Consider the following 26235-nt stretch of genomic DNA (forward strand, 5'->3'; position numbering starts at 1 on the left):
TTTGTATGGAAAAGTATGATTTTTAGAATAATAAAACATAAGCATGAAGATCCAAGTCTAAACCTAATAGTCAGTGGGGGTTATCGACCGCACTGGGCCCCACTCCAAAATTCAGTTCCGAATTTCCATGAGAGTGTATTGGACAAATTCTGAATTCTGAGCTTCACAAATTTCAGGTGTAAGATAACAGGTCAACAAAATCACATTTTCACAGCTGAATTGTGATTGCTGCCATATAGTGAGAATATCATGACATTCAGCGGGAACAAAACACTGAGAACAAAACAAAGAGAACATTTGTTTAGAATCACCTGAGAAACAAAATAATCAGTCTGCTGTGTGAGTATGTGGGTATTTAGACGCTGAAGGCTGAGCTCTTAAGTGATAGTTTTTCTATCCCTCAGTTTCCTCTAGAGGGGCTTTTAACTGTCATCTTGCTTCATGACCTCGAGAGCAGAAACCTGCAGAGACTGACATTACAATAAAGAGACAACAGTAAGCCAACTATCTGCAACCAGGCTTTTGTGTCTTTCTTCCCTCTCACTTCTTCTCCGCTTCGCTTCCCACCTGTTTCTTTCAGCAATTATTCTCTGCTGGCCTTGTCTTTCTCACGCTTACTCATCTCATTCTTCTTTCTCTTTCGCTTCTCGTCCACTCTCTATCTTCCTTCCTGTTGTATTATCCTGCCTTTACGTGTCTGTGCATTAAATGCTGTGAATTGAACTTCTGAGAGCTGTATGTGATTTGGAGGCCATGAAGCTTCACATGAAATAAGTGGATATGTAACGGATATTTTTTTTTCTCTTCGTCCAGCAAACTTCACTATATTGCTGCCAAAGTCAATGCACTTGTCGTTGATTCTTCACCCGCCCCATTGCAAGACAACATTTATGTGGGACATTTGTTTTTAGTGAAGCTACTAGTACTGTTCACCTTCTTTTACAGTATATGCATGTATGTATATGAATATATACAAATTTCAGACCTGCACTTTCACCGGCTGGCAGTGTGGGCTTTGAATTGCCGTAACCCCGTTCTTTCATTCCAGCCTGCGCTCAATACGGCCTCTGAGTTCCAGAACGACGCTATTTTCGGCAAGAGATCGGTACACCCGTACATACTTTCACAAAGCAGACATACTTTTTCCTTTTGAACACGCTACAGGCATTCCTAAAACAGAGTGCTCTATGCAAAATAAATAATTCAAAAAACAACCCAAAAATCTGAGTATGGAGCAAGTGTCTGGCGCAACAGCACTATTTATGACTGCAGGGGTTTTAGGGAGTCTTGGGAGAACAGAAAGTCACTCACAAACAGACACTACATGACTAAAACTATGTTTTGACCTCCTACATATCACTTCCACATCCAGTATCATCACAGAGCATTGTTTTTCTTCATGTCCAGTGAACGGGGTAACCTGCGACCTTTCGCGTCATAGGTATTTACTCCTATATTATCTATAACAGGCAGTGGAATGCTTTTATCATAAACAACTGGATGAGTTTCTTCCCAGAGTTCATTCTCTCCACCTCCTTTATTCATCCCTTTCTTCCCTCTGCAGAACCAAAGTTCATTCTTATGTCCCAAAGAATGACAGCCAGGTGTGTGCCTTCATCTTAGCTCATTCTCTCCACTCCTCCTACGGATATATCGGGGGACTGTGGTTTGAGGCTTGACAAGTAAAAGACCATTTCTGAAAAACTCATATTTTAAGAAGCTCAAATTGGAAATTATATATATCGTATCAACCAATTCCCTTTCAAGATCATTAGTCACACTTTACAATAAGGTTCAATTGGTTAACAGTTACTGCAATGGGTATCGTAAGCTAACAATGAACAATATATATACAGTATATATATATATATATATATACATATATGTGTGTGTGCGTGTGAATGTTTTTCAAAGAAGTCTCTTATGCTCCCTAAAACTGCACTTATTTAATCAAAAATACAGTAAAAACACATGATATTGTGAACAGTTAAAGTAACTGTTTTATATTTTAATATATATAATTAAAATGTCATTTATTCCTGTGATTGCAAAGCTGAATTTTCAGCAGCCATTACTCCAGTGTCACATGATCTATGATCAATCCTGCTTAATACTTTTGTGAAAACCATGATTCACTTTTTTTCAGGATTATTTAATGAATAGCGAGTTTGAAATAAAAGTATTTATTTGAAATACAAATCTTATGATACATTATAAAAGTCTTTGTCACTTTTGATCAGATTAATGTGTCCTTGTTGAAAAAAAGGCTAATTTATACTGCTTGAAATTTTAAAAATGAATTAACGAATTAATTTGAATGAATTTAAAAACATTAACCTAGATTTATAATTGCTGTTCATTGCTAGTTCCTGGTAGCTAATGCATTAACGAATAATGTTAAGAAATTGAACCCTACTGCAAAGAACTTCCAAATCATTCTTCCTACCTCTTTCACATCCCATCACTCTCTTTTTCCTATATCCTGACATTGCTACGCACATTTGTCTCCCTAAGTACCAGGGCACGTGACCGCGGCGTCTCACAGCATTCACCACACATAGTGTGGCCACAGTGACAACTAGTGGTCTAAACTACACCTTGAAAGTGCTCTGCATCCTTTCTATTCCTCATTTTCTTTTAAAATAAGCCATAATTAGACTCGACAAGAAGTCTTCGAAAGCATCTGCTTCCCCGAAGACACCTGAACATCAAAAACGTACAGCTTTATTAAAAGCTGATCTTTGAAACCTTCCCCCATCAAAAAAAAAAAAAAAAAAGCATTATTGCTCCACATTATCATGGTGGTTTTTAAACCCTAATTCTACAAAAATCCACATACCTGACATACACGTTTCCTACTCATAGGAGCTAGGAGGCGATTACTTGCTTGTAAATAAAACGAAACCACGGAAGTGTACAAATAAAAGATAAATCCCGTCCCTCTACGCAACCACGAGCTGACCTGCAGCAGAGCCCTGCTCACCTCCAGACTGCAGACCAACACACAACAACAATACCAACTAGACTTTCAGGATGTGATGTCAAATTTACTGGAGGTGAGGGTGGGGTTAGAGAGAGCAAGGATTTTCAAAGAGAACCTGCGTACCCCATGAGCTTCTCCAGCACTGATTCCTGGGGTCCATAGTTTGAGGAGGGCCGTTATTCTAGGGGGACCATGCGAAGATCTGGAGCGGACCACAAAAATCCCCCAAACATCCTGGCCCCTTGTTCTTTCATTAGTTAATTGTCTCACCACAGTTCAACTATCCCGCAGTGATGGGCGTGTTAATAAGACAAACATGCGTTCGGACACGCTAAGAGTTATAGTGGCCTGAGCCTGCTGTTACATATCATTTACTTTTTTTCATTACTGTTATTCATTATTTCTATAATGACTTTTAAACATTTAATTTTTTAATCCTCTTTTTCATAGCTCGCTTTCTAAAGAGAGTCATTGTGAAGTTTTTTTTTTCTTTTCTGGGTTACTTCGCTCTTATCCTCCCATCTCTCCAGGAGGCATCACAAAATCCGGGGCGCTGAGCGATCGTTGGAGACGGTTTTGCGCAGACGCACCCCTCGACGAATAGACCTCAGCATGTCCTCACCCTCCGGGGGCACTTCGGGGTCCGGCTCGGCCTCGGGGCCCGGCGGGGGCTGGTTCGGAAGCAAGGGGAAGGGGAACTGGCCCTCACCTAAGGCGTGAGCGCTGGCCACCAGCTCCCCGATCTTCTCCACCAGACTGTGGCGGTTTGCAGCCAGCAGGTGATCTTCTTCGCCCGGTTGGCCGTACACGCTCATCTCTAAGCCGCCCACGCCCCCTGAACCCCAGGCTGTGTTGGGCAGGCTCAGCCGCTTTGGAGAGGCCTTCACGTACTCCAGCGCTCCCGGGGAGGCGTCATCCGGCACATAAAAGACACATTCTTCGCTGCCCACACGGGCGGGAGGGCCTGCGTTCCCGCCGGGTGAGTCAGGCACAGTTGGGGTCTTGACTGGCACGATGGGTGGGCGTATAGGAATAGGGCCAGCATTAGAGAGGGTGCGCCTCACCCCGGGCTTCGTAGATGGTGTTCGGCGAATGGTGGCCGTGCCTCCGCCTCCGCCGGGTGGTCCGCCCAGAGCGCCCACTCCGCTGGGCAGGCCTGCTGTGCTGGCGGGACGCTTAGTCTGTATCATGCGCCGGTAGTTCTGGGCGATATTACTGTGGCGAGGAATTGTGGAGGATTTATCGAATTCGGCCTGACCGTCAGCCTCAGTGTCTCCATTCACTGAGTAACCATCATAATCGGAGCCTGACAAAAAAAAAAAAAAAAAAAAAAAAATCCCACTTTTCAATTCTCATAACTTGTTTTTAAATGAATAATGAGTAAATTGCTGTGAGTTACTGAGTAAATGTGGGTGTTTCTGACTGTGCTTTACCCTGTGAGGGGATGGTATCTTCTGAGCAGGAGGGAGTAGTTGTCTGAGTGCTGTATCCACTAGAGTACTGAAGGGAGTCTCGGCTGCTCTTCTGCTGCTCCATGCTGAGGCCTCGTGTCAGAACCATGGCCAGATCACTAGCAGCTGGAGAGACCTCCTCACCATGCTGCACCATAACACAATATATACAACAGTTACATCAAGCACAGACTCCACACATTTTGTTCAATGTGTTTATGTGTACTGTATATACCTAGACTTTGAATATTAAACTACGAAAAGTGAATTTAACATTTTTTAAAAGTAAATATCAAAAAACATTGAATAATATAAATGATTAAAGAGTGAAATAAATATTTATTGTGATACATGATGCATTTTACATGAATTACGACTGTCCCACAATTATGGAGTGAACAAACAGATTTTTCAAAGGTTAGAGTACTTGTTTATCAAGGAGAAACCAGCGTCAGTAAAAAGCACGAGTGATGTGAAATATATTACATGAAGAAGAATTGTTAAACAAATTATTTTTTATTGTGCACCAATTCCAAACAATTATGTAAAAACTGTGAAAGTATAACTGCAATGTTTATTTGTTAAACTTTATTATACATAAACTGCTAACTATGAAGATGCGCTGAAAATGCTTAATGCAATACATCAATAAATCAATTGAGATGCGGTGGAAATGACACTGTGATTGAAATGTTCATGATGTTGCAAAAATTTCGAAAAATGTATTCTGATGAATGGATGTCAATGTTGGACACTGTTAATGGACCAACTTAATAAGCTAGTGAGAGTAAAATGTGTTTTAAGACTTTTTTTATAACCTTTATTACAGTGGGTTCTCAATTTATTGCCTCTAAGAACTCCCATTGTCAATCTTAATATTTGAAGGTTGCTTATTTTCAGACTTTTTAATTTATATTAGTGGCAATGTATAGTATTAAAACAAAATAATTAAATTCCAAAATTCCAGATGTTTCAATAACCGAATGTTCTTAAGGGTTTACACTTTTTATTTCCTTTTATTGTGAATTTAAATAACTTTTATAGTTGTTTGTCATCCCTGGGTTTTTTATTTATTTATGATTTTTTACTCACAAATTATATATATTATATTTTAGAGCTCAACATAACTATAAAAAATGATATTCATTATAATTTTGGGGGGGGATTTTTATTTTCCATGACTTGTCCAGGTATATGAATCACACTATTAAAATACCCTCCAGGTTTAGAAGACCATGATAACTTGTTAAGGGAACAAATTAAAATAAATATGACGTTAGTTTACATTTAGATTTTTACCGGTATTAGCTTAATTTTCAGTAATTAAAAAATAATAATTTTAAGCCACTGCCTTATTAAATTCTCAAGGCCAGAACCATCCATAATTGAAAAAACAGCCCTGAGCAAACAGGCAGATTTTGTCTTCGCCAAATAAAAAACGCTTGGCATTTTCAAAATTAAAATCTGCATGATGAATGTTTATATGGTGAATGTTACCTTGGCAGCTATAGTAGCAGGGGTCATCCTTGACCTCTGGGGGTCTTCCGAATGCATCCCAGAATACCCCTGTGACTGAGGAGAGGTTTCTGCCTCCCTCAGCCTATCAAGAGGCTCCTTCCTCCTCTGAAGCGTGCTGGCCAACGGCTGCTCACTGGAACCTACCTTGGACCAGTCCTGAGGAAGCACAAGTGGTTAGTTCAAGGCAGTGTAAAGCAACAAATGCAACGGTCTCAGGGGCGGGAGAGAAGCCTGGCCCACGATCCAGCAGTTTGAGTGTCCTTTCATCAATGTGCTTTAGAAAAAGCCCAATCTCAGTGTTTGCGTCACTGTTTGAGTTGGATAAACTAACAGGTACCTTCCGTGGCCTGCTCGGTTTAGCAAATCTCACAGCCAGAGATTTGAAACCAGGATCAAACAGCCAACAGAAAAGCTGCATGTTAAAAAGCAAAATGGGGTAATGGATGAGGTTAAGCAGAATGAAACCAAAATGGAGCACTGTCAAAAAGTGTTATTCAGGAGGCACGTATTCAACACACAAGAACGCACATAAAAGAAGAGGAAATAAACAAAACTGCAATGAGAAGTGCCAATGAAGACAAACCTTCCAGCAAGGAACCTTGGATGTGGGAGAGGGTGTGTTGGATCCAGGGGAGCGGTTATAGGGTGGGGACGCAGGAAGTATGACAGAGAAAGGCCTGATGGAGCCAGTGTGAGAGAGAGCAGGGCGGAAGGTAGCGAAGGACGAGCCAAACTGCGGAATGGAGAGATAAGATCGAGACCGTGAGAGTAGCAAGAGACCCCCTTTACTCAACGGTATGGGAGCCTTTGCGTGTGACTTTGCAGATACATGCTGAGAGTGGCAGGGAAGATCAGATCTGATCTGACAACACAAAGCTGATACCGACAAGAAAGAAAGAGAAGACCCCAACCTGCCAGTCAGCATCAAAACCCTCATGGGTCACACGGACAAGTACAAAATATCACTGACAGTTTCAGCACATGTATGTCTGATGGACAGAGCGCTCCGTACTTACTGTGGTTGGAGAGCTACACTCACTAACTGACTGGCAGGTCTCAGATGCTTCTGAGGACGCTGAACTTGATGACTTCTGCAAGAGAGACAAGAATAGACGGGCTATAAGCAGCACTGTAAAAAATGATAGAATCAATAAGTTATGACAACATATGTTTTTAAATTGCTTCAACTCATCAAAATAAGTTTTTTATAAGTTATACAAGATTCAAGTCAATTTAATGTAATTTAAGTTGAAATTACTTAAACATCCAAGTTGATTGAATTTCAAAATTTAAGGCAGCAACTGTTTTTTACAACAAGGGAACCATTTAGAGGGGCTCTGTCAAAGTTTGAATTCTTTGGATATTTTGTGGTATACTGCTAATAATAGACATTTTAAATTTAAAACAGAAGAACTTCAAGTCATTTGGCTTGTCATATTTAGTGTTGCCATATTGATTACTATTGGAGAAAAGAGTTTGTGGTCTGTGATTTTAAATCACTGAATTAATACAAAATAAATTAATACTTTTATTCATTAATCGATACTTTTATTCATTAGGGTTAAATTGATTACATTAAATTGAACTGATTACATATATGTTATTATATCATATGATATTACATATAAATGTTCTTTGGAACTTTCTATTCATCAAAGTATCCTAAAAAATGTATTACATTTGCCACAAAAAAGCAGCAACTAATGAGAAATGTTTTTTGAGCACCAAATCGGCATATTAGAGTGAGAAGAATCATGTGACATTGCTGACAATTAAGCTGTCATTAAAATAATAAATTACAATTTAAATAAAAAACTGTTAAATTGCAATAATATTTTACAATATTACTGTTTTTACTGTAAAAAATAAAAATAAAATCAGCCTTAAAGACATTTTAAAAATCTTTCCAACCCCAAACTTATAAATATTTACAATAATTATTATAACATTTATAATACCTATAATATTTTATTATACTTTTAATGTATTTTAATTACATGCAGAAATTGATTTTTAATGCTTAAATTAAAGAATACAAAAAACAGGATATACAATCTTTAGGATTTTTAAAAGTCAAGTGCTACTTTTTTATTAACGTTTTTAGTTTTTTTAAGCGCTATAGTGGAGCACAGATCTCTCTCTCTCTCTCTCTCTCTCTCTCTCTCTCTCTCTCTCTCTCTCTCTCTCTCTCTCTCTCTCTCTCTCTCTCTTATTTAATTAGTATGTTGCCATCTGCTGGTTGTTTTCATATCTACCACATTGTAGAGGTGTGTGAGTGTGTATGGCTAGTACTTTAAAGGTGGGGTATGTGATTCTCTTTTTTTGTCCATTTTTTCAAAATCAATTGAAATCCTATTCCTAACCCACTTACAGCCACTGAGTTAGAAGCACTGAAATGAAAATTAAGCAATTTAATCATCTGTGGAACGGGCAGGACTCGAAAAACTCCAGCCAATCATTTCCAAGACCACTTAGAATCATTGGACAGTAAGTTCGTCAATCAAACGGTCGTACCCCCTCCCCCCATCACTCACCCCCCCCCCCTCCCCCCATCACCCCCCCCCCCCCCCCCCCCCCCCCTCCCATCCATTGCGTGTCCATGTTCTTCGAATGGGTGGAGTCAGGGCCAGCGTTGGAGGAAAGAAGGTAGGACCATTGGAGTTGTGTATTTTCAAAATCTGCCGGCCGTTTTGCAAATCCCATAACCTTTAACATCCTGGTTAGGGGTTTAAGTAATAAACCTCTGTAATTAATTCTCTTGACTGCTTGACTTAAAAGAAACTAAACGATTCAAAGGGTTGTTTATTACTGTGCTTAAGCTACCATCTAAAAATGAACATTTTCTGGTGTGTTTCTGAATTTTCTATGCTAGGTTGACCCGCAACATGCTTATTCTTCAGTGTCACATCTCGGCCACGTATTGAAAAATCCCATTTTTATCCCATGGAGAGAGTAGCCTGTGAGCTCCGAGACAAGTGCATTTCTTTTGCTTTACTCCAAGAAACGTGCTTAAGAAAGTAGAAGTACCTTGTCTGTGTACATAATGTAAAGCCTATGTTCCACATACAAAGCTTCACAAGCAAATTTCAAGCTCTTTCTATAACACCTTTTCCCAGAGAATGTAAAAAAGATCTGCCTCACCCACATTCTGAACATCGGTCAAGAACTGTTTGATATACAGAAGTTCATATTTCTTTCAGTTTCATGAGTCATGTCCACAAGAGGTCACTGTAATCTTTCAGAGAGGGAATATTGCTGCATGTTTAAAGCTGAGACACAGATGTGTGGTAACAATGTGGTTTCTTCAAGCGATAATGTGGGGCGTCAATTTCAGTTTGTCATTGCGGTGTCAGCGGCGAAAGAGTTAGCACTACAATTTGGTGAGCTCACGCTTACAAACTTATTTTTATTTAATTTTTTTTACATATACAAATGCATTAAATTGATCAAATATGTCAGTTAAAGACTTTTAATTAATTTAGATTTAATTTAGAATTTACTCACATATAGGATCATGACTTTAGGATCATGTGACACTGAAGACTGGAGTAATGATGCTGAAAATCCAGCCTTGCCATCACAGGAATAAATCACATTTTAAAATATATTCAAATATATTTCATAATATTACTGTTTTGAATTGTATTTTTGATCAAATAAATGCAGTCTTGGTCTTGCAGTCTGACCCCAAACTTTTGATCAGTAGTGTATATTACGAAAACAAACCAAAAATGGAGAAATTTAATATTTTTCTGCGTCAAGACAAAAGAGTCAGCCATTTTTTAAACATCTTACTGACCCCAAACAGTAGAGTATATAATAAATAAATATTTACCATCTATTACAACAATAGATTGCTCTTGTTTTACAAGGGTCAATTTGACTGACATATCACCCCTGAGAAAATCAGTTAAATGTACCTTATAACTTTACATTACCAACATTTCTTTAAGACAACAGGAAATAACAAACACAAATAAACAAGAAATAAATACCTGGCTGGTTATATCGGAGGGCATGGGTGACGGGGGTTTGGAGTAGACGTTGGCGTCCTGGGAGATGAAGCCGGAGTCGTGGGAGGAGACGCTGCTGAGGCGGTGTGCAGCGGTTGTTAGCGGTTGGGCCAGGCTGCGGTAGCGACAGGACGAACTGGGTGAGTGAGTCTGAGAGCCACCAGAGGATCGAGAGGCACTACTATGGGCGCTGTTTACACTGCTGCAGGGGCAAGGGAAAGTGTGACAGGGCAGAGGACCAGGGTACAAGGGTGGGGTACGGAGGGTGATTATTTGGTGATAAGTGTGAACCACACCCACAAGGTCAGAATGAGCATGAGAGGGTTTTACAGGACGACAGGAACAGATGAAGTCAAGCATTTTGTGATTGATGTAAAGAAAAATTACGTGATAATGATAGTTGAGAAAAAAAGTTGTGGGTGAAAAGGAGATGGAGAAACAAAGGTCTCGAGCAGGGGTTGATGGGTAAGGATGGAGGTCAGGGTGGGGGTGGGGGGGCAGAGGGAGAACATATGTAAGACAAAGTTTGACAGGCGTGACACAGGAGGCCTAGTATGGAGATTGAAGGCTGTGTTCAGATGTGTCGGCGCTCTGCAGCCAACGCACTTGAATCAACCCCCATGACTCCATGCGAGGCGGCACACACAAACAGGTACTAAATGACACTATTACAAAATGAAGCTTTAATTGGCCCTGGAGCCAAAGCAAAACACTAATGGTCTAATCAAAAACTCTAAAGGGGCCGGTTATGTAAAAGTGATCTTGAAATGCTTTCACTTCTTATTGAAGTAATTGTTTCATCATATTTCGGGTTAAAAACAGTACAGGGATATTATACATATTCTGCTAATGGGGTTTAAAATGTATTTAACCTGGAATATTCATTTAAAAGAGCACAGCACTGAAGTTACGCTCATCAGACGCGCTAATTGCTAGAGAATTAGAAAAGTAATAAAATCATATTAAACAAGCTACTTTAGTCTTATTTTGTTAATTGTAATCACAAGGACTCAATGGATGAATAACATGAATCAATAAGCATTCAACTGAAATTGAAGGCAAGAAAGCAAGTTGAAAGCAAGGCTTTTACAGGAATACAAAATAACATTTAATGGCCGCAGTGCTCTGTCTCTTGTGACTAATATGCAGTCAGGAGGTTACATGGGATGCCAACATACAGGGAGATTGTGTAGCGCAGCAGCAGTAGCATCAGCAGCCCCCCCTTTCTTACAGTACACACACGTTTGCATTCAAAATATACACACACTCTTCCACAAAAAAACAACCCTGTTGGAAAATTAAGTTATTAGCTAGTTTCTAGCTAGTCATTTAACTTATGCAAGATGGTCATTGGCATTAGCATCCCCTTAAAGGAATAGTTCACCAAAAATCAAAATTCTGTCATCATTTACTCACCCTCATGTCATTCCAAACCCTTTAGATTTTTATTTGAAACACAAATGAAGATATTCATAATCCTGAGAGATTTCTGTCCCATTGAAGGTCCATTCAGCTAAAACTTTGGTGCTTCAAAGAGTTTATAAAGACATTGTCACACAAGTATAGTCAAGATTTAGTTTACCATTTGATGTGCTCAATGCATGTATGTTGACGTACGAAGCCTAAATTAAAAATAAAAAGTGATTAAAAAGTGTGTTTTTTTTATATAACAGCTCAATTAATATGGATTACTTTTATGATAGCCGTTTCTCAATACCAAGTACGCAAAGTTAGGACTTGAGTCCTTGGTAGTTCGGACTTGACAAGTTCGACTCTGGAGAACGAACTCCCGAGGACTGGAGGACGCAAGTCCGATAATTTTGAAATGAAAAAGCGGCGTACTTGATAGCGTCACTCAGCTCGCTCTGGCTACTCTGGTTATCTCTTTATGTATATCTAGGCTACAAATAAAACAAAATATGTTATAAACCACCACTCTGCCTCTTTTCATTTTCATTTAAAAAAATCTTAAACATAATGGCCACACAAATGTGGTTCAGGCAACGCAATTGATTATCTTCACTGCATATTTATAACAACACGAAATATAAAACACAACCCTGACTCTTGATGAATAAAAAAACATTATAATATTAATCATTAAAAATAACATTTAGCAAAAAGAGACAGGGTTGTGTCATTTTATTTTATTATATATGTACATGTGAAGAGAATGTAGGCAACATGTAGGCTATAATAAAATATGTTTTAAATATATAAAATAAAATGACATAACCTTTTTTTGTTAAATGTCAGTTTTAATGATCAATAATAACCATTATAAAAGTATAAGTAGCCTAAAAGGTATAAGAAGCTATACAATAATAAAGCCAACGATTCAGTCAAACAAAAGTCAGCTCTCTAGGCTACAACGTTAAAGTTAAATAGACTAAATAAAGCTATGAAACTTCACTTTGCCCTCAGCTTAACGTTTTGCCAGGGAACAAATTATAGATTAATGAGACAAATAAAATAAATAAATAAATAAATAAATAAATCGCCCGTTAGATATACACAAGACGATTTATATCTCATGTTAAACCACTAGACTAGAGACATCTGAGCCAGTGGCAAACGTTAGCAGCACTAGCCGAGGAAAGGCTGTTCTCGGCGGGGTACATGAGCACCGAGCGTCTGATTGCCTGGTTCTCACAACTCCGAAAACGTCAGATCAAATTTTCAAATAGACGCTATCTTTATAAATAAACCAAATATTTGATCTTTAAACAACTACATTCTCGCCTGAAATACTCTTACAACTACATTTCGTGACACAATTACAGCAGTATTTTTAAATTACGCGGGGTTTCTCCTCTGCTATTGACGCTTGCTGGTTGGTGTGAGATGCATTCTGGGATACCTGGCTGTCTCAAGTTCGCACAAGTCACCTCTCGATGCATCCTCGGTAAAAGGGGCGGATCAAGAACACATCCGAGGATTTGAACTGGACTTGGCTAGATGTGAACTTTGAATTGGAACAATACTTGGGCAGCGACTGATGACGTTTCTGATGAACACATATTGAGAAACGGCTGATGTCTTTATGAACTTTTTGAAACGTCAGTTTTGGTGTAATGGGCTTTCAATGAAGGGACTGAAATGTTAGGTTTCGTTAAAAACATCTTCATTTGTGTCTTGAATATGAACAAAAGTGTAGGTTAACCCAATATGACGGTGAGTAAACGATGACAGAATTTTCATTGTTAGGTGAATATCCCTTTAAGACGGTATGACCAGCTGGCATCTGGTTTGTTTGCTGGTCCAAGATGGTCTACCAGCTTAGACCAGCTCAATACCAGCGACCATGTTTCACAGCATAAGCTTGATTTTCTAACAGGGTAGTTACAAGTATAAGCTTCCATTCAGCAATTTATATTTTGCAGTAAACTGTACTGTTTTTTGGGTTTTTTTGCAACAAACAGCAATTACAACAATGAAAAGCCAAGCAACATAGTACACAGCACAAGCAACAAACCTATCCAGGAGAAAAAAAGGCTAATAAGCAGAAATAAAGATTTAACATCACTGTCTCTTTTTATTTCTTCATCACTCTTGCTCTCACCTGCACATGCTGCTTTTCCTGGATCCGGAGCTGCTGGGAGAGGAGGGGGGAGTCTGGTACGACCAAGAGTAATCAGAACCCTTAAGGTCTTTTATTACCTGAAAGAGAGACACACAACTGTAATATGAATGGTCTTACTATGGTTTGTTTCTGTAAAGCACTGCACATGCTACATGATGACTGAAGTGTATAAGGAGTATGTGCACCTGCTCGCTGGCTGGGGGCAGTTTGTGGGGGTCTGTGGTTAACACAGTGAGGTCATCAATAATGGCCTGGAGATGAGTGATCTCTCCCAACATGGCGATCTCTCCATTCTGACAATTACACAAGGGAGAAGAACAAATAGTTCATAGATCAAAAATGTAGTATCCTGCTATTGTGACCTTAAAGAGCTATTTCTACTTAATTGAATCAATAAAAATGTATTTTGTTGGTATAATTTAGGTTGATTCAGTTATGTTAAATAACATTTTTGACTTGAATAAAACCAGTTAAGATATTATAATTTTTAGGTTACCTTTTTTTGTGCATAATGCCATTCAAATGACAGACAATAACACGTTCTAAGAGCATATTGTTTTTGTGAATATCTGCTTAAGGACAGATTCTTCATTACCATTGTCATATACAAAATAACCAAAAAAATGTATGAAACATTTACGCATTACATTTCAATCATTAAAAATCTTTTCATTTAATGTTTAAATAAGTTGTGTAGATAAATGTAATTATAAAAAAATAATGTGTTTATGAATGAATTACTTTACAAAAATCTAAAATTTTATTTATTTATTTATGTATTACTTGCTCACTTACTAAGTTATTAGTTATTATATGTCCAGCATACATTACCGTTCAAAAAACTTTCAGAATTCTGAAAAAAAGTGCAACGGTTTCCACAGAAATATTAAGCAGCATTACTGTTTTCAACATTATAATAAGAAATGTTTCTTGGGCATCAAATCTGCATATTAGAATGATTTATGAAGGAGCATGTGACACTAAAGACTAGAGTAATGATTGAATAAATTAAATTCAAATAAAACAATTATTGAATAAACACTTTAAATTGTAAGAATATATCATAATATTACTGTTTTACTATATTTTTATCAAAGAAATGCAGCCTTGCTGAGCATAAGAGACTTCTTTCAAAAACATTAAAACATCTTACCAACACAAACCTTTTGAATGGTGATGTACATGGGAGCTCTGACACCTGTTAAATACTTTTAAATGATACCTGCTTTGTTCAAATTTTACTGCATATAAAAAAAAAAGTTAACTTCATTAACTTCATTATATTTCCTGTCTTTTGCTTTAATAAATGTCCATCATATATAGTTATTTCCTCAAAACAAAGTCAACTGAGGATGAAATTAAATGTGCTCTCAAATCTAAAATCTCATGTTCTCTTAACTCTTTCCCCGCCAGTGTTTAAAAAAAAAAGTTGCCAGCCACCACCAGCGTGCCGTGTTTTATCATTTTCACAAAAAATTCATGGCCCTCAGAATATTTCATATACTGTATGTATACATGCAATATATCAAAAGAAAGAACAGAGTTTCATTCTAGTTTCATGCATTCTTTTTTATTTTATCAACACTTGTCAATGAGGTTAAGTTTCATAAAAAAAGCTACATTTTGAACAAAAAGCTGAGAAATTCATGTCCGATCAGATCAATCAGATTTTCTATTCTTTCAGAAGATGCGTAATAGCACCCCCTACCGTATAACAGTGAAAACACGGAAAGCCAGAAAATCAGTGGCTGGGGAAGCGTTGTCTCATAAATGATGGAAAATTCCGTCAATGGCAGGGAAAGAGTTAATAAGTGGAGCAGCTGTACAGTTGGTGTAAGTGGGGTTGAGGTGGGCAGTACCACTACAGGCTGCAGGAAGCCGATGAAGGTACAGAAGCGTCCTCTCTCCTCCACTAGAGCTCGCCGCACCGCCTGCTTCTCTGTCTCCTCCATCAGCAGGTACATGTCATTCACATCCTGCATGGCACTGTCCAGCTGAGGCTGAAGGTCCCCCCGGCCTAAAGGGGGTGACAGAGAGCGTGACAGAAAAGAAGGGAAGGAAGACAGGGAGAGGGATGAAACAAGGCGGAGAATGGACCGAATGAAAAATGGCCAAAGTATCAGACAAAATAGAAGGTCAAATGGAAAAATGAGAAGATTGTAAAGAACAATCAGAAGAAAAAAAAAGTGACACAAGAGGGAATACAGCATTAGAACATGAGGATCATTCTCTCTTCCAGCCTCCAACAATACAGACGTAATGTGAACACAGAACAAAGCGAACTACTCCGACTAGAACCTACACAACAAATGGAGACAGACACCTCTGAACTCTGCGATCGAACATCTTCTACTCTTAATTAAACACATTGAACCTCCCAGAGGAAGTTAAAAGGTTAACTCATGCAGACTAGATTGTTAGAGATGGTCATGACCTTTGCCGAGGAAGCAAAGTCAGTTAGCCGCAGAAGAACTGCTTCCAGGAACACAAGCAGCATGCATGCTGGGACGGCATCAGCAAAATCATGCACTAAGCAAACCCTCAGCTGTTATAATGGGAGAAATCACTTGGAAGTTGTCAAGCCAAAATGTCACGTGGGGGTTAAATCCGACAACCACAGAGCTGTCTGCAGACGTGTTGGGGTCTTTTTTGAGTTGAGGCCGGGTTAAAGGGCCATGCAGAGAAACGAGTGAGAAGAATCTAAGTGAGCCACAGCTTTGCGTGGAAAAACATACTTACCCTGTAGCTCTATAGAGGGAGAGTAGATGAAAGAGAGAGAGAACACAACGCGGGGGGGAATCCAAGAGAGGGAAAAGAGCAGAGAGAAAGAGATAAAGAGAAAGAGAGGAGGGAGAGCACTGTGTTAGGGTTAGTATTAGGAAGCAATTCAGCTCATTTCACGGCCAAATTGTTTCAGAAAAGCCAACCACCACAGCCAAATTAATCAAAAACCAGCCACAAATGTACGATTTAATGTGCAATGGATCCAAAAGAAAAACAAATAGGTAGTCTGGTCTTAGAAGGAGTGAGATGCCGGACTTGTAACAAAAGAATAAAAGGGAGCTTTTCCTTTAACACCGGACTCTTCCTAGTAACACACAGGATTGTCATCCTATCTTCAAAAGCAGAAATTATTGGCTGCTGGGATATGAACACGAACTGCTTAGCAAATGAGGTGAGAGTTGCACTTCTGCATTTCAGCCGGCAGAGGGGGTTGCTTACGTTACAGAGGATTGTTTGCCTGATATAAAGGGATCAGTAATTTCACCAAGCGCATTCGCATTGTGCACTCTATGCAGTCTATGCGGCTTTAACAACAGCTCCGAGATTCATCTGTCCATCATCGACCATTAGAGCCACTAAAAACACAGTGAACGCTGATGGCATCCGATCAGCTGGTTGTTCTGAACGTCAAATGAAACAGCCAGTTTTGACCTTGAGGAAATGTCCTTGAGTTATTCCCAACACATTTCTGCTTTGTAATAGGGAAAAGTTATGTAATATTGATCTGATCCACCAGGTTCACTGACATTAAAACACTGGTATGCTAGTTGTGTTGTTGGTGGGTGCTACTATGACAATATTTCACAGAATAAATTGACCAATTTTTTTTGTCATGCTGAACATTTCTTAGTGAAAAGAAGGTGTGTTACCTTTCCTGGCTTTTTTCTGTAATTTCATGGTGTCCGAAGATTTTTTCTTTATTTCATGACGAGACCGTTTGTACTCTGTGAAAATGGAAGTGTGTGAAAATGTGTGTTGTTTACTTTTTAAGAACTGACATAGTGTGCATATGGACAAAACAAAAAAGTGCTTAGTCACCTTTGGCATGGTCCTTGTCCAGTTGATTGGCTGTCTTCTTCCAGTCTTCAATGCGGTCCTGTAGAGGAGTGATCAGGCTCTCCATCAAAGCACTGAGAGCAATGGAGAGAAAATCATGTTTTCAACCATTCGTAGCTGAGTCAGAGGTTCTCATTCAGTTACAGAGGGATATGAACATTCACAAGGAAAATTCATCAAACCGGTAGCGGGTTCTGATCATGCGAAATAAAAGCTTTGGTTTACAGTGTGGCTTAGAGTTTGAGGCTACCATTCATTAGACTGTCAGAGGGAATTGTCTGCAGATGTCCACTAATGAAGTGTGAAAAGTGTGTGTATTTGTGTTCTCTTGCCACGCCAGTGTCATCAGACTTTGAGAGTGAGTCTGCGATTATAGTGTGCAAAACAAAACACAAAATAAAATATTGATTGATTTATTGATTTGGGTTGTAATTAATGTTAGAAAAATAGACCATGTAATGCCACAATAAACCAATCAGAGTCCAGTATTCCAGGTGACTTGTCATAATGCTGCATAATAGACAACACTGTTCAGTTTCATATATGATTTCCATATGCAATGTATAGCTATTACTTTTGGCCCTTGTTTGTGCTCTAGTATGTTCTTATGTTGTGTAGAATCATATGTAGTGTAAGTATATTTGTGTTGTATATAGACTTCTGAACTATAACACACAGGAAGTAGTTAACAGGAGGAGTGCGGTCGTACTTAGTAAAATGGCGTAGTTTCGCCTCAATGCTGCGATGCCTCATACACATGCGGGTCAGCGCTGATCCGATATCCCTGGTGGCACCTACAAGGATGCACAAGTGAAAGAAAACCTGTCAGAACAACATTGAAATTATAACACTGAAATTACTGCACCTTTATACTTTAATCACTGGCATTTTAACTTCAAGACATTAAAATACTTAATTTATGACAACTCTTTGAATGGTTTTAGCATATAATCGAATATGGCAATGTTAATGTGTTTGGTATCGGCGGACTAGATCTGCTACGCTGCTGCAGAGCAAGTACGGCCTTGCTAGAGTTAATAGATACGCAGACACGCTGCTGCCATTGTTATATGTAAGATATATGCTGCTGCTGCTGCATAAATAGACATACATAAATCCAGTAGCAGATCTAGGCAGGTGGAGCTGAGGGAGGTGGAGGGTTTCAGAGTAACTCTGATAGTGCGCTGCAGGACTAGCAGTCTCATTGGCTGCAGGGATCAGCAGAGGCCAATCAGCTTGTGCCATGCGGTAATGGTGTGATTGCTTGTGGACTGTATTTAATAGACCTATCAGCCTGCGCCCTCTAGAGTTTCATGACTGAATTAATTTCTCATTAACATGGACCAGTAATGTATGCTTACTGAAGTCCAAATAGAGTGGTTTCATTTACAAGATTCCCCAAAGTGTGTGTGTAACCTGTAGCCACAGTATAAATTAGGCTATTTTTAGTAGCAGGTTGTAAAAAAACCTTGGAAAATCCTGACCCCAGTGTTTATAAGAGGCAGTGTGCTTTCTTCCAAAGAAGGTGGCCTGGACAGCTATAATTTTACTGAAGTGTTTAAGATGTCAAACTGAATTGTTGAACTGATAAGTGTTGCCTGGAACCACAACAGCCCTTTAGATTTAACTGTACCATGACCTTCAAAATAGGATACAATATTTGATTTACAATATAAAAACACTGTATTTCATATGACTGTCACAACACAATACGAAAAAAAAGAAAGAAGACAGTTTTGAAGATGAAATGTTGAAATTTGACTGGCAATCTAACTCAATGTCATGTCATCATATCAATAAACATTAAAGGTAGCCTATATGATTCTCTGTTACCGGGGTGGCTGTGGTGAAGGATTTACCCGTCTATTCTCCAAATGAGTATTTTCAGCTTATTCTCAGGGTGATGAAAACCTACATTCCAGCATTAAATCCTGGTCTGTGCTGACCTCAGTTCTCCAGTACGAGAGGAATGAGATTCAGCCAGATTAGAGTTATAAGTTCAGTAATCTAGGCCTTACAGGGTTAATCTAGGCCTGTCAAACAGGCACAAACCCTAACAAATCAACCCTGGCCCTCAAAAGGTAAAAACTGTGCCTCAAACATTGTGTTGAAGAGCAATCTATTTTTTACCATTTATGGAAAATGATATAGACCTATTTATATCTTACTGGTATTTATATCAGCCCATATTTATGTTAAATAAATCACTAACTGTAATTTTAAGTAATTTTAAGAGCCTAATTTGGTTCTCTTAGTTTCTTAAGTATCCACACTGTCTCAGATGTTTCTCCTACAATTTGAGGAGAGATAAAGACATAAATGAGGCTTGAATTGAATTGAATTGTTGACAATTGAGAGTTTAGAGATATAAAATAAATCTGAATACCATAGCTCAGATTGTTTGGTTTGTGGAAGATGGAAGGATAGGTTATAAGTTAAGTTTAGGCTTAAAACAAGGGTTAGGGGTTTCTACATTCTTTTTCTTAAAATCAGAGGGAAATTATCTGTGAATAAGTTATGGGTAGGGTTAAGTTATGGGTAGGGATAGGGTTAGGACTATGTTTTTTGATAGGAATGTTGTTCCACGATCAACAAAAGATGTTGATCCAGGAACACGTCTTGCTTGGCAAAATCACAGCGAACTTCCTTTGACATGCCTTTGACTTGTATTGCCATTATCTATTATCTATTGCCAACAATCTATTGCCATTTTGCAAGAGCAGTAAGGTGTTCACTAACACAGATTTTCTGCATGGCTGCTCTGAGCGCATTGAGTTAAACATGCATGCGTGCCGATACACACACAAACACACACAGGGCACAAATGCGTACAAAAAGTGTTTCTCCAATGAGAGCCTCCAGTAAGCCACGAGAGAAGCTCCATTCATAATTAACACATTCCTGCCTCATGCCTCCTGTTCTACCCAGCAACCATTCATTAATCCATCCCACAAACACACAGCAGAGTGAGATGATACAGTGTCTAATGTCAAAGTGCCACCATATCTTAAGATAGTGAGAAAACATTACGAAAGACAAAAACCGGGAATGAGTAAGCGTGAGAACGGAAGGAGCAAGTGAGGTTGCACATTTTAATTGCTTCTGAAATGAGACGTTCTTTAGTGTTTGTGTCTGTTTGCAGCAGCGACATGAGATGTTTTTCTGTTTGTGTTTTTTACCTTCCGCTACAAAAAAAAAAAGAAGAAGCTACTGTATATAAAATAAAATATTGCAAATGATTCATCTCAGTCTTCCAGTGAAAACGTCAGACTTCTTGGTGATGCATACCCAACTTCTCCAATCATTTAGTTCGCTTGAACTCTGCACCAATCATCTGCAAGCTCAGATTCAAATCTGCCACCTCCATCCTATCAACAACCGATGGATAGAACCAAGATAGAGCTCTAAATTTTTCTTTTTTGATAATAACTGTTGCACGTCAAAATACGGAAGATAAGATCTGATGCTACTTCCATTTCATCGCTACTTTAACGTAAAGGGAGACAGCAAACATTTGGCTAAGTTCTCCCGGCGCATGCTCAGTTTTCCCAATGAGTGTCTCTCGCAAACATTTCAAAGAAAATATCAGACTGAAATGTAATGGCCACTTGAGAATGTCCGGCTCAGCGTGTGCTCTGAAGCAGTGTACTGTTGTTACCGCAGTAATCTGTACAGAGTGGCTGTATTCACACAGCGCTGTCGCCTCCATCTGTTACAGCAGCCTGTGTTTACTGTTGGCCTCATCGCTAAGACCCACACTGCCACACTAGCCCCCACATATTGATTTTTCTCATGACATTTAGTCACCACAATGTGAAAACGACCATCCTGGGGAAAGATGAGTGGAAAGCGTTGACAAACTGGTGGACTGTTGTAAAAGACTGGATAAATTCATCATCTTCCTCATGAATGACTGTATTTCACTAATCACTCTTTCAGTGCCATAACATTGCCATACCAAGTCTAAAATTCACAACATAATAATCACAAAGACATTGTCAATGCAATGAATAAATCAATATAAATGTAATGTCTCATAACAAATCAAGGCTTGCATAAAATATGGGCACCATAAAGGTCATCTGCAGATACAGTATTACTACTATATTATTTTTAATTTATCTGTCGATATTGGATATTCACTAGTGTTCAAAAGTTTGGGGTCAGTAAGATGTAAAAAAAAAAAAAGAAACTAATACTTGTATTATTCAAGGATGAATTTAACTGATCAACAGTGACAGTAAAGACATAATGTTACAAAAAATACTGTTCTTTTAAACTTTCTATTCATCAAAGAGTCCTGAAAAAACATGTATCAATGTTTTCACAAAAATATTAAGCAGCACAACTGTTTTCAACACTGATAATAATTAGATTTCTTGAGCAGCAAAGATTTCAGAATGATTTCTGAAGGATCATGTGACACTGAAGGCTGGAGTAATGGTGCTGAAAATTCAGCTTTACCATCACAGGCTCTCTGGCTTCGCCTTCACCAGCTCGGCATGAGGTTGAGTCCCCAGCTGCACCTCGGGCCTCCAGGAATTGTTAGCCGAGTCCCTGTCTCCACCTCTGTCCCGCAAGCCAGCAGCTCCGCCTTGGGCTTCCAGGCCGTGTATGTCAACCTGGTCCGTCGGCCTCTCTGCCCTGTAAGATGCTCCACACACCCTGGTTCCGTCTCTGTCGTGTCAGTCCCAGGGTTCAACCAAGCCCTTCAGGCAAAGCTCCACCCTGGCTCCTCCCACCATCAGCTCCATCATGGTGTCTGTCTCCACCGACTCCTCCGGGTCCTCTTCCGTCACCAGCTCAGGAAGGGGTGACTACTGTCACGGACTTTGACATATTCTGTTGTGTTTTGTTTAGTTCCTGTTTCTCTGCTCCGTTTAGTTTTGGTTACTGATTATCTCCTCGTTTGTTTCTATGGTTTCGTATGATTTTCACCTGTCAGACATTTGGTTTGTCTTATATTTAAACTCTGTGTTTTGTTCAGTCCCTTGTCTGTTATTGTCTTATGTAAAGTATTTGATTAGTCATGTGTTCATCATTAAAGTCTTTCTAGAGAATTCCTATCCATACATGTTGCTTGTCTAGAAAAGTTACAATAAGATACTTCTTTCAAAAGCATTACAAAACCTTACACACCCAAACATTTGAATGGTATGTGTTATGGTCCAGTATTGTATAGTTATTTGTGCATGCTCATTTCCACAATTTTGCCTTCATTTAAAGCTCACCTAATCTTCAAAAACACTAATATTTTAACACTATTCAATATAAACTTTAGCAAATCTCAAAATGAACAAATATGACTTTAGATTTTAGTGTATTATTTTAGTTCACAATTTGAATATAGGACATTAATTGGTTATTGGCCATAACATGGAAAATACTTATATACTTACAAAAATTCTGGCTGCTACCAATTCGATGCATCCCTGCATCATACTGGTGACAGAGTATGACACATATTGCCCATTAAATCACTCTTCCGGCTGTGCGCTCCATATGCATAAAAAGTTATTCACGCCAGAATATTTGCTCACTCACCAACACCTGATAATAACTGATTATAAGTTTCTGTGTCAGCGTGTACTGTATGATCATCTTCCATCATTTTACATCTGAGACAAAAATGGATGAGATCTGCCTGTTGGGAATTCCTTCTGTGGCTTCCGAACTTAATTGAATAGAGTAACTGGATAAAGAGGGCCATTTACTTGGCTGACGACCAGCAGAAAGGCATACAGAGCAGAGCACTTACACGAGAGCGAGAGCGAGAGAGAGAGAGAGAGAGAGAAAGAGAGAGAGACAGTGGCAGGTCTATAATGTTGAGTTGGGTTTTCAGAAATAGCTGATGTACAGGTGCATTTACTCAACGCTATCATCGTTAATCTTGACTTGCCATCTCAACCCATAAAGAAAAAAAAACGAGCATAAAGATGAACACAGAACAGTGATGAATGTACATATATATATGCCATATCACCCAGCAGCCATTTCACCCTGTAGCCCAAGACTGGTTGCCCACTGATGCTAAGCAGGGCTGAGCCTGGTTAGTACCTGGATGGGAGACCTCCTGAGAAAACCAGGTTGCTGCTGGAAGAGATGTTAGTGAGGCCAGTAGGGGGTGCTCACCCTGTGGTCTGTGTGGGTCCTAACGCCCCAGTGTAGTGACGGGGATACTATACTGTCAAAGAGCACCGTCCTTCGGATGAGACGTAAAACCGAGGTCCTGACTCTCTGTGGTCATTAAAAATCCCATGGCATTTCTCGTAAAGAGTAGGGGTGTAACCCCGGTGTCCTGGCCACATTCCACCCATTGGCCCTTACCAATCATGGCCTCCTAATAATCCCCTTTCATTGAATTGGCTCTATCACTCTCTCTCCACCTATAGCTGGTGTGTGGTGAGCGCACTGGCGCCGTTGTACTGTGGCTGCCGTCGCATCATCCAAGTGGATGCTCCACACTGGTGGTGGTTGAGGAGACATCCCCTGATATGATTATAAAGCGCTTTGGGTGTACAGTAGTACATATGAAAGCGCTATATAAATGCCTCATTCTATTCTATTCTATTCTATTCTATTCTATTCTATTCTATTCTATTCTATTCTCTCTCTCTCTCTCTCTCTCTCTCTCTCTCTCTCTCTATATATATATATATATATATGTATATATATATATAGCTAAAAAACTAAATATTAGCAAAATATTAACAACTTGGTAGCTCTAGGTGAGCAAAATTAGGTCAACACAAACAGGCTGTGCCCTTATAAAACATTCACATAAAAACATTCAGCCTATTTCACTCATGTCAATATTTTTTACGTGTCATTTTTTTATTTGTACAATAAACAATATTTGTACAGCACTGGTTCACTACTTGTAGTCCAATGCGAAATCTAGGTCATCAAAAGCAGTTGAGCACCAGTAATATAGAGGAGGCAATAAAATCAGCAGATGTACTTAGCCATATACAGTAAATTAATGCGAACAGAAGCATGTAAGGGCTCTGCTAATATTCAAGTATTGTGATTATTGTTTTCACTCTCTCTATGGGCAGTTGGGGAGCTTCTACTGTCCAGTCTCTCTGCTTGTTCCAGGGCAACAGATGGTAGGTGAGACATGTAGAGCAGTGCAGGTCTCAGGACAGACAGGCCAGTGAGTGGTCCAAAAATCATTTAGTCTGTGCAGAATGACGGGACAGATGCTGCCATGACAGGGCACTGTGCTGCTCTCCAGGAATTATCTATTGCTATAGAAGCCCTCTTTTAAATTATGTTCAAATGATTTGATGTTTTGAAAGTTTTGTCCATTTTGGCATTAATTATATTAAATAAATAAACAAATATATATATTTTTTTAAACAAAAGAGCCAACACTCTCTCATGGCAATTTGCAAGTATTTTACTTTTTAGCGAATTTGTATGAATTCATTAGCCTGGAAATCCAGACCTAAATCTAAAAGTTTAATGGTCTGGCGTCGACTAATGAAAATCGCCCAGGTCGAGGGGCGGCACCAAGCGTGCATTTGAAAATCTCGCTGCACACAGTTAGATAACACTACGACCAATCACAACAATAAACCCCAGCTACCAGCGGATCTAACCTTATTAGACATTCTCTGATTATACTCTTACCGTATCTGGTCGGCGAAACAACAAAAACGTCCTTCTTGCAAAGGAACGATTCGAGCGACGTCTTCTGTTCCTGTTTTAGATAAAAAGCCAAGTCTAACTCATTCATTGTAGCAGCCAAATCCATTTCAAACAACTGGTGTTCATCCATAGCCATCTTGCAATGTTTACTAATGACTTCGACGTCACAGCGCTGTCGTTATCTGTTTAGCTCGCCTCTGGCCCGCCTATATCAGATAACCCGATGTGATTGGTGCAGCTCAGATCGAGGGGCATATTTAATGAGCATCATTACTCGACACCAGAGTAACTCGCTGAGCAAATTCAACTTGTGCTCTCGCGAGAACTCTGGATTACCAGGGTATGAATTCATAGGATCTTATTTGTAAGTTTTCGTACGATCTGGTTCCTGAGGGTTCGGTTTAGGGTGGACCTTCATGCTTCATGTAGACGGAGTAAACCCAGACTGATCTGCCAGCGATTTGATTTCGCCCTGCAGCTCAGGCTGGAAACCTGTACATTTATCTATCCTGCTTCCTTTACAAATTTGCGGGAACCAATCACAAACTGGCTAATCCACCTGGCACACTATTGGCAGGTTTAATCCAATCCAATTCCAGGGCCGTTACGGCTCTGTCCTATTCCTTTTAACCTCTCAACGATGCTCAATGGCTTCTTTTTAGCAAACAAATCACTCGAGTGGGTGTAAATATCACTAACTTTCATGTTTTTTTTTTTTGCATAACCTGCAAAAATCGCTCGGTTCCATTGCTGCTCCTGCAATCCGCTGATCAACACGTTTGGTTACACATTTCCTGCTTGGAGTTTTCGCGTTGCTCTGCAAAGTACGTCACCCGGATCGTTGGTCTGATTGGTTGAAGGACTATCCAATTGCGTACAGAGTCATTTGAACTATGCCCGTTGATCACGCCTCTTGTGCAGTAGATAATACATAGCAGACTCCCCAGACCAATGTTCAGTCTTAAAAGATTGAGCTTGGTCTGGTGATAGCCAGTGTTGTGTTGAAGTGTTTTAGTTTTTCAGCAAGAAGTTCAACTTCACACCAGAGCTCGGAACGATAACCTCTTTACTCTTTTTTGTGTCACTCACTCTCACAACACATGCGCACACAGAACCCCCGTAACCTTGGTTACCTTGGAAAAGAATACAACACCCAGACTATGCTTCATGATGTTTTCATACAAATTCATTTAA

At 39.3% G+C, this 26235-nt stretch overlaps 1 protein-coding gene across 8 annotated transcripts in view; it reads right to left on the bottom strand.

Moving 5' to 3' along the window:
- Window positions 1–3381: 3381 nt before the first annotated feature.
- mtss1lb (MTSS I-BAR domain containing 2b) overlaps window positions 3382–26235 on the bottom strand; it is a 69698-nt gene continuing 46844 nt past the window's right edge. Inside the window, exons 4-16 of one of the 8 annotated variants that reach the window (XM_084108556.1) lie at window positions 18098–18182; window positions 17371–17462; window positions 17202–17276; window positions 15408–15565; window positions 13734–13841; window positions 13528–13625; window positions 9948–10080; window positions 9457–9522; window positions 6969–7043; window positions 6536–6685; window positions 5932–6108; window positions 4417–4582; window positions 3382–4289 (exon numbers count right to left, since the gene is read on the bottom strand). In XM_084108556.1, coding sequence (XP_083964682.1) covers window positions 3520–4289; window positions 4417–4582; window positions 5932–6108; window positions 6536–6685; window positions 6969–7043; window positions 9457–9522; window positions 9948–10080; window positions 13528–13625; window positions 13734–13841; window positions 15408–15565; window positions 17202–17276; window positions 17371–17462; window positions 18098–18182 — 2153 coding nt within the window. In that variant the 3' untranslated portion in view covers window positions 3382–3519. Of the gene's footprint in view, window positions 4290–4416; window positions 4583–5931; window positions 6109–6535; window positions 6686–6968; window positions 7044–9456; window positions 9523–9947; window positions 10168–13527; window positions 13626–13733; window positions 13842–15407; window positions 15566–17201; window positions 17277–17370; window positions 17463–18097; window positions 18183–26235 lie in introns of all 8 variants that reach the window. The other 7 variants (XM_084108554.1, XM_084108558.1, XM_084108560.1 and 4 more) reach the window with 7 other exon arrangements.

This window comes from Abramis brama (genome assembly GCF_963993115.1).
Source record: "Abramis brama genome assembly, chromosome: 3".
NCBI classification, from domain to species: domain Eukaryota; kingdom Metazoa; phylum Chordata; class Actinopteri; order Cypriniformes; family Leuciscidae; genus Abramis; species Abramis brama.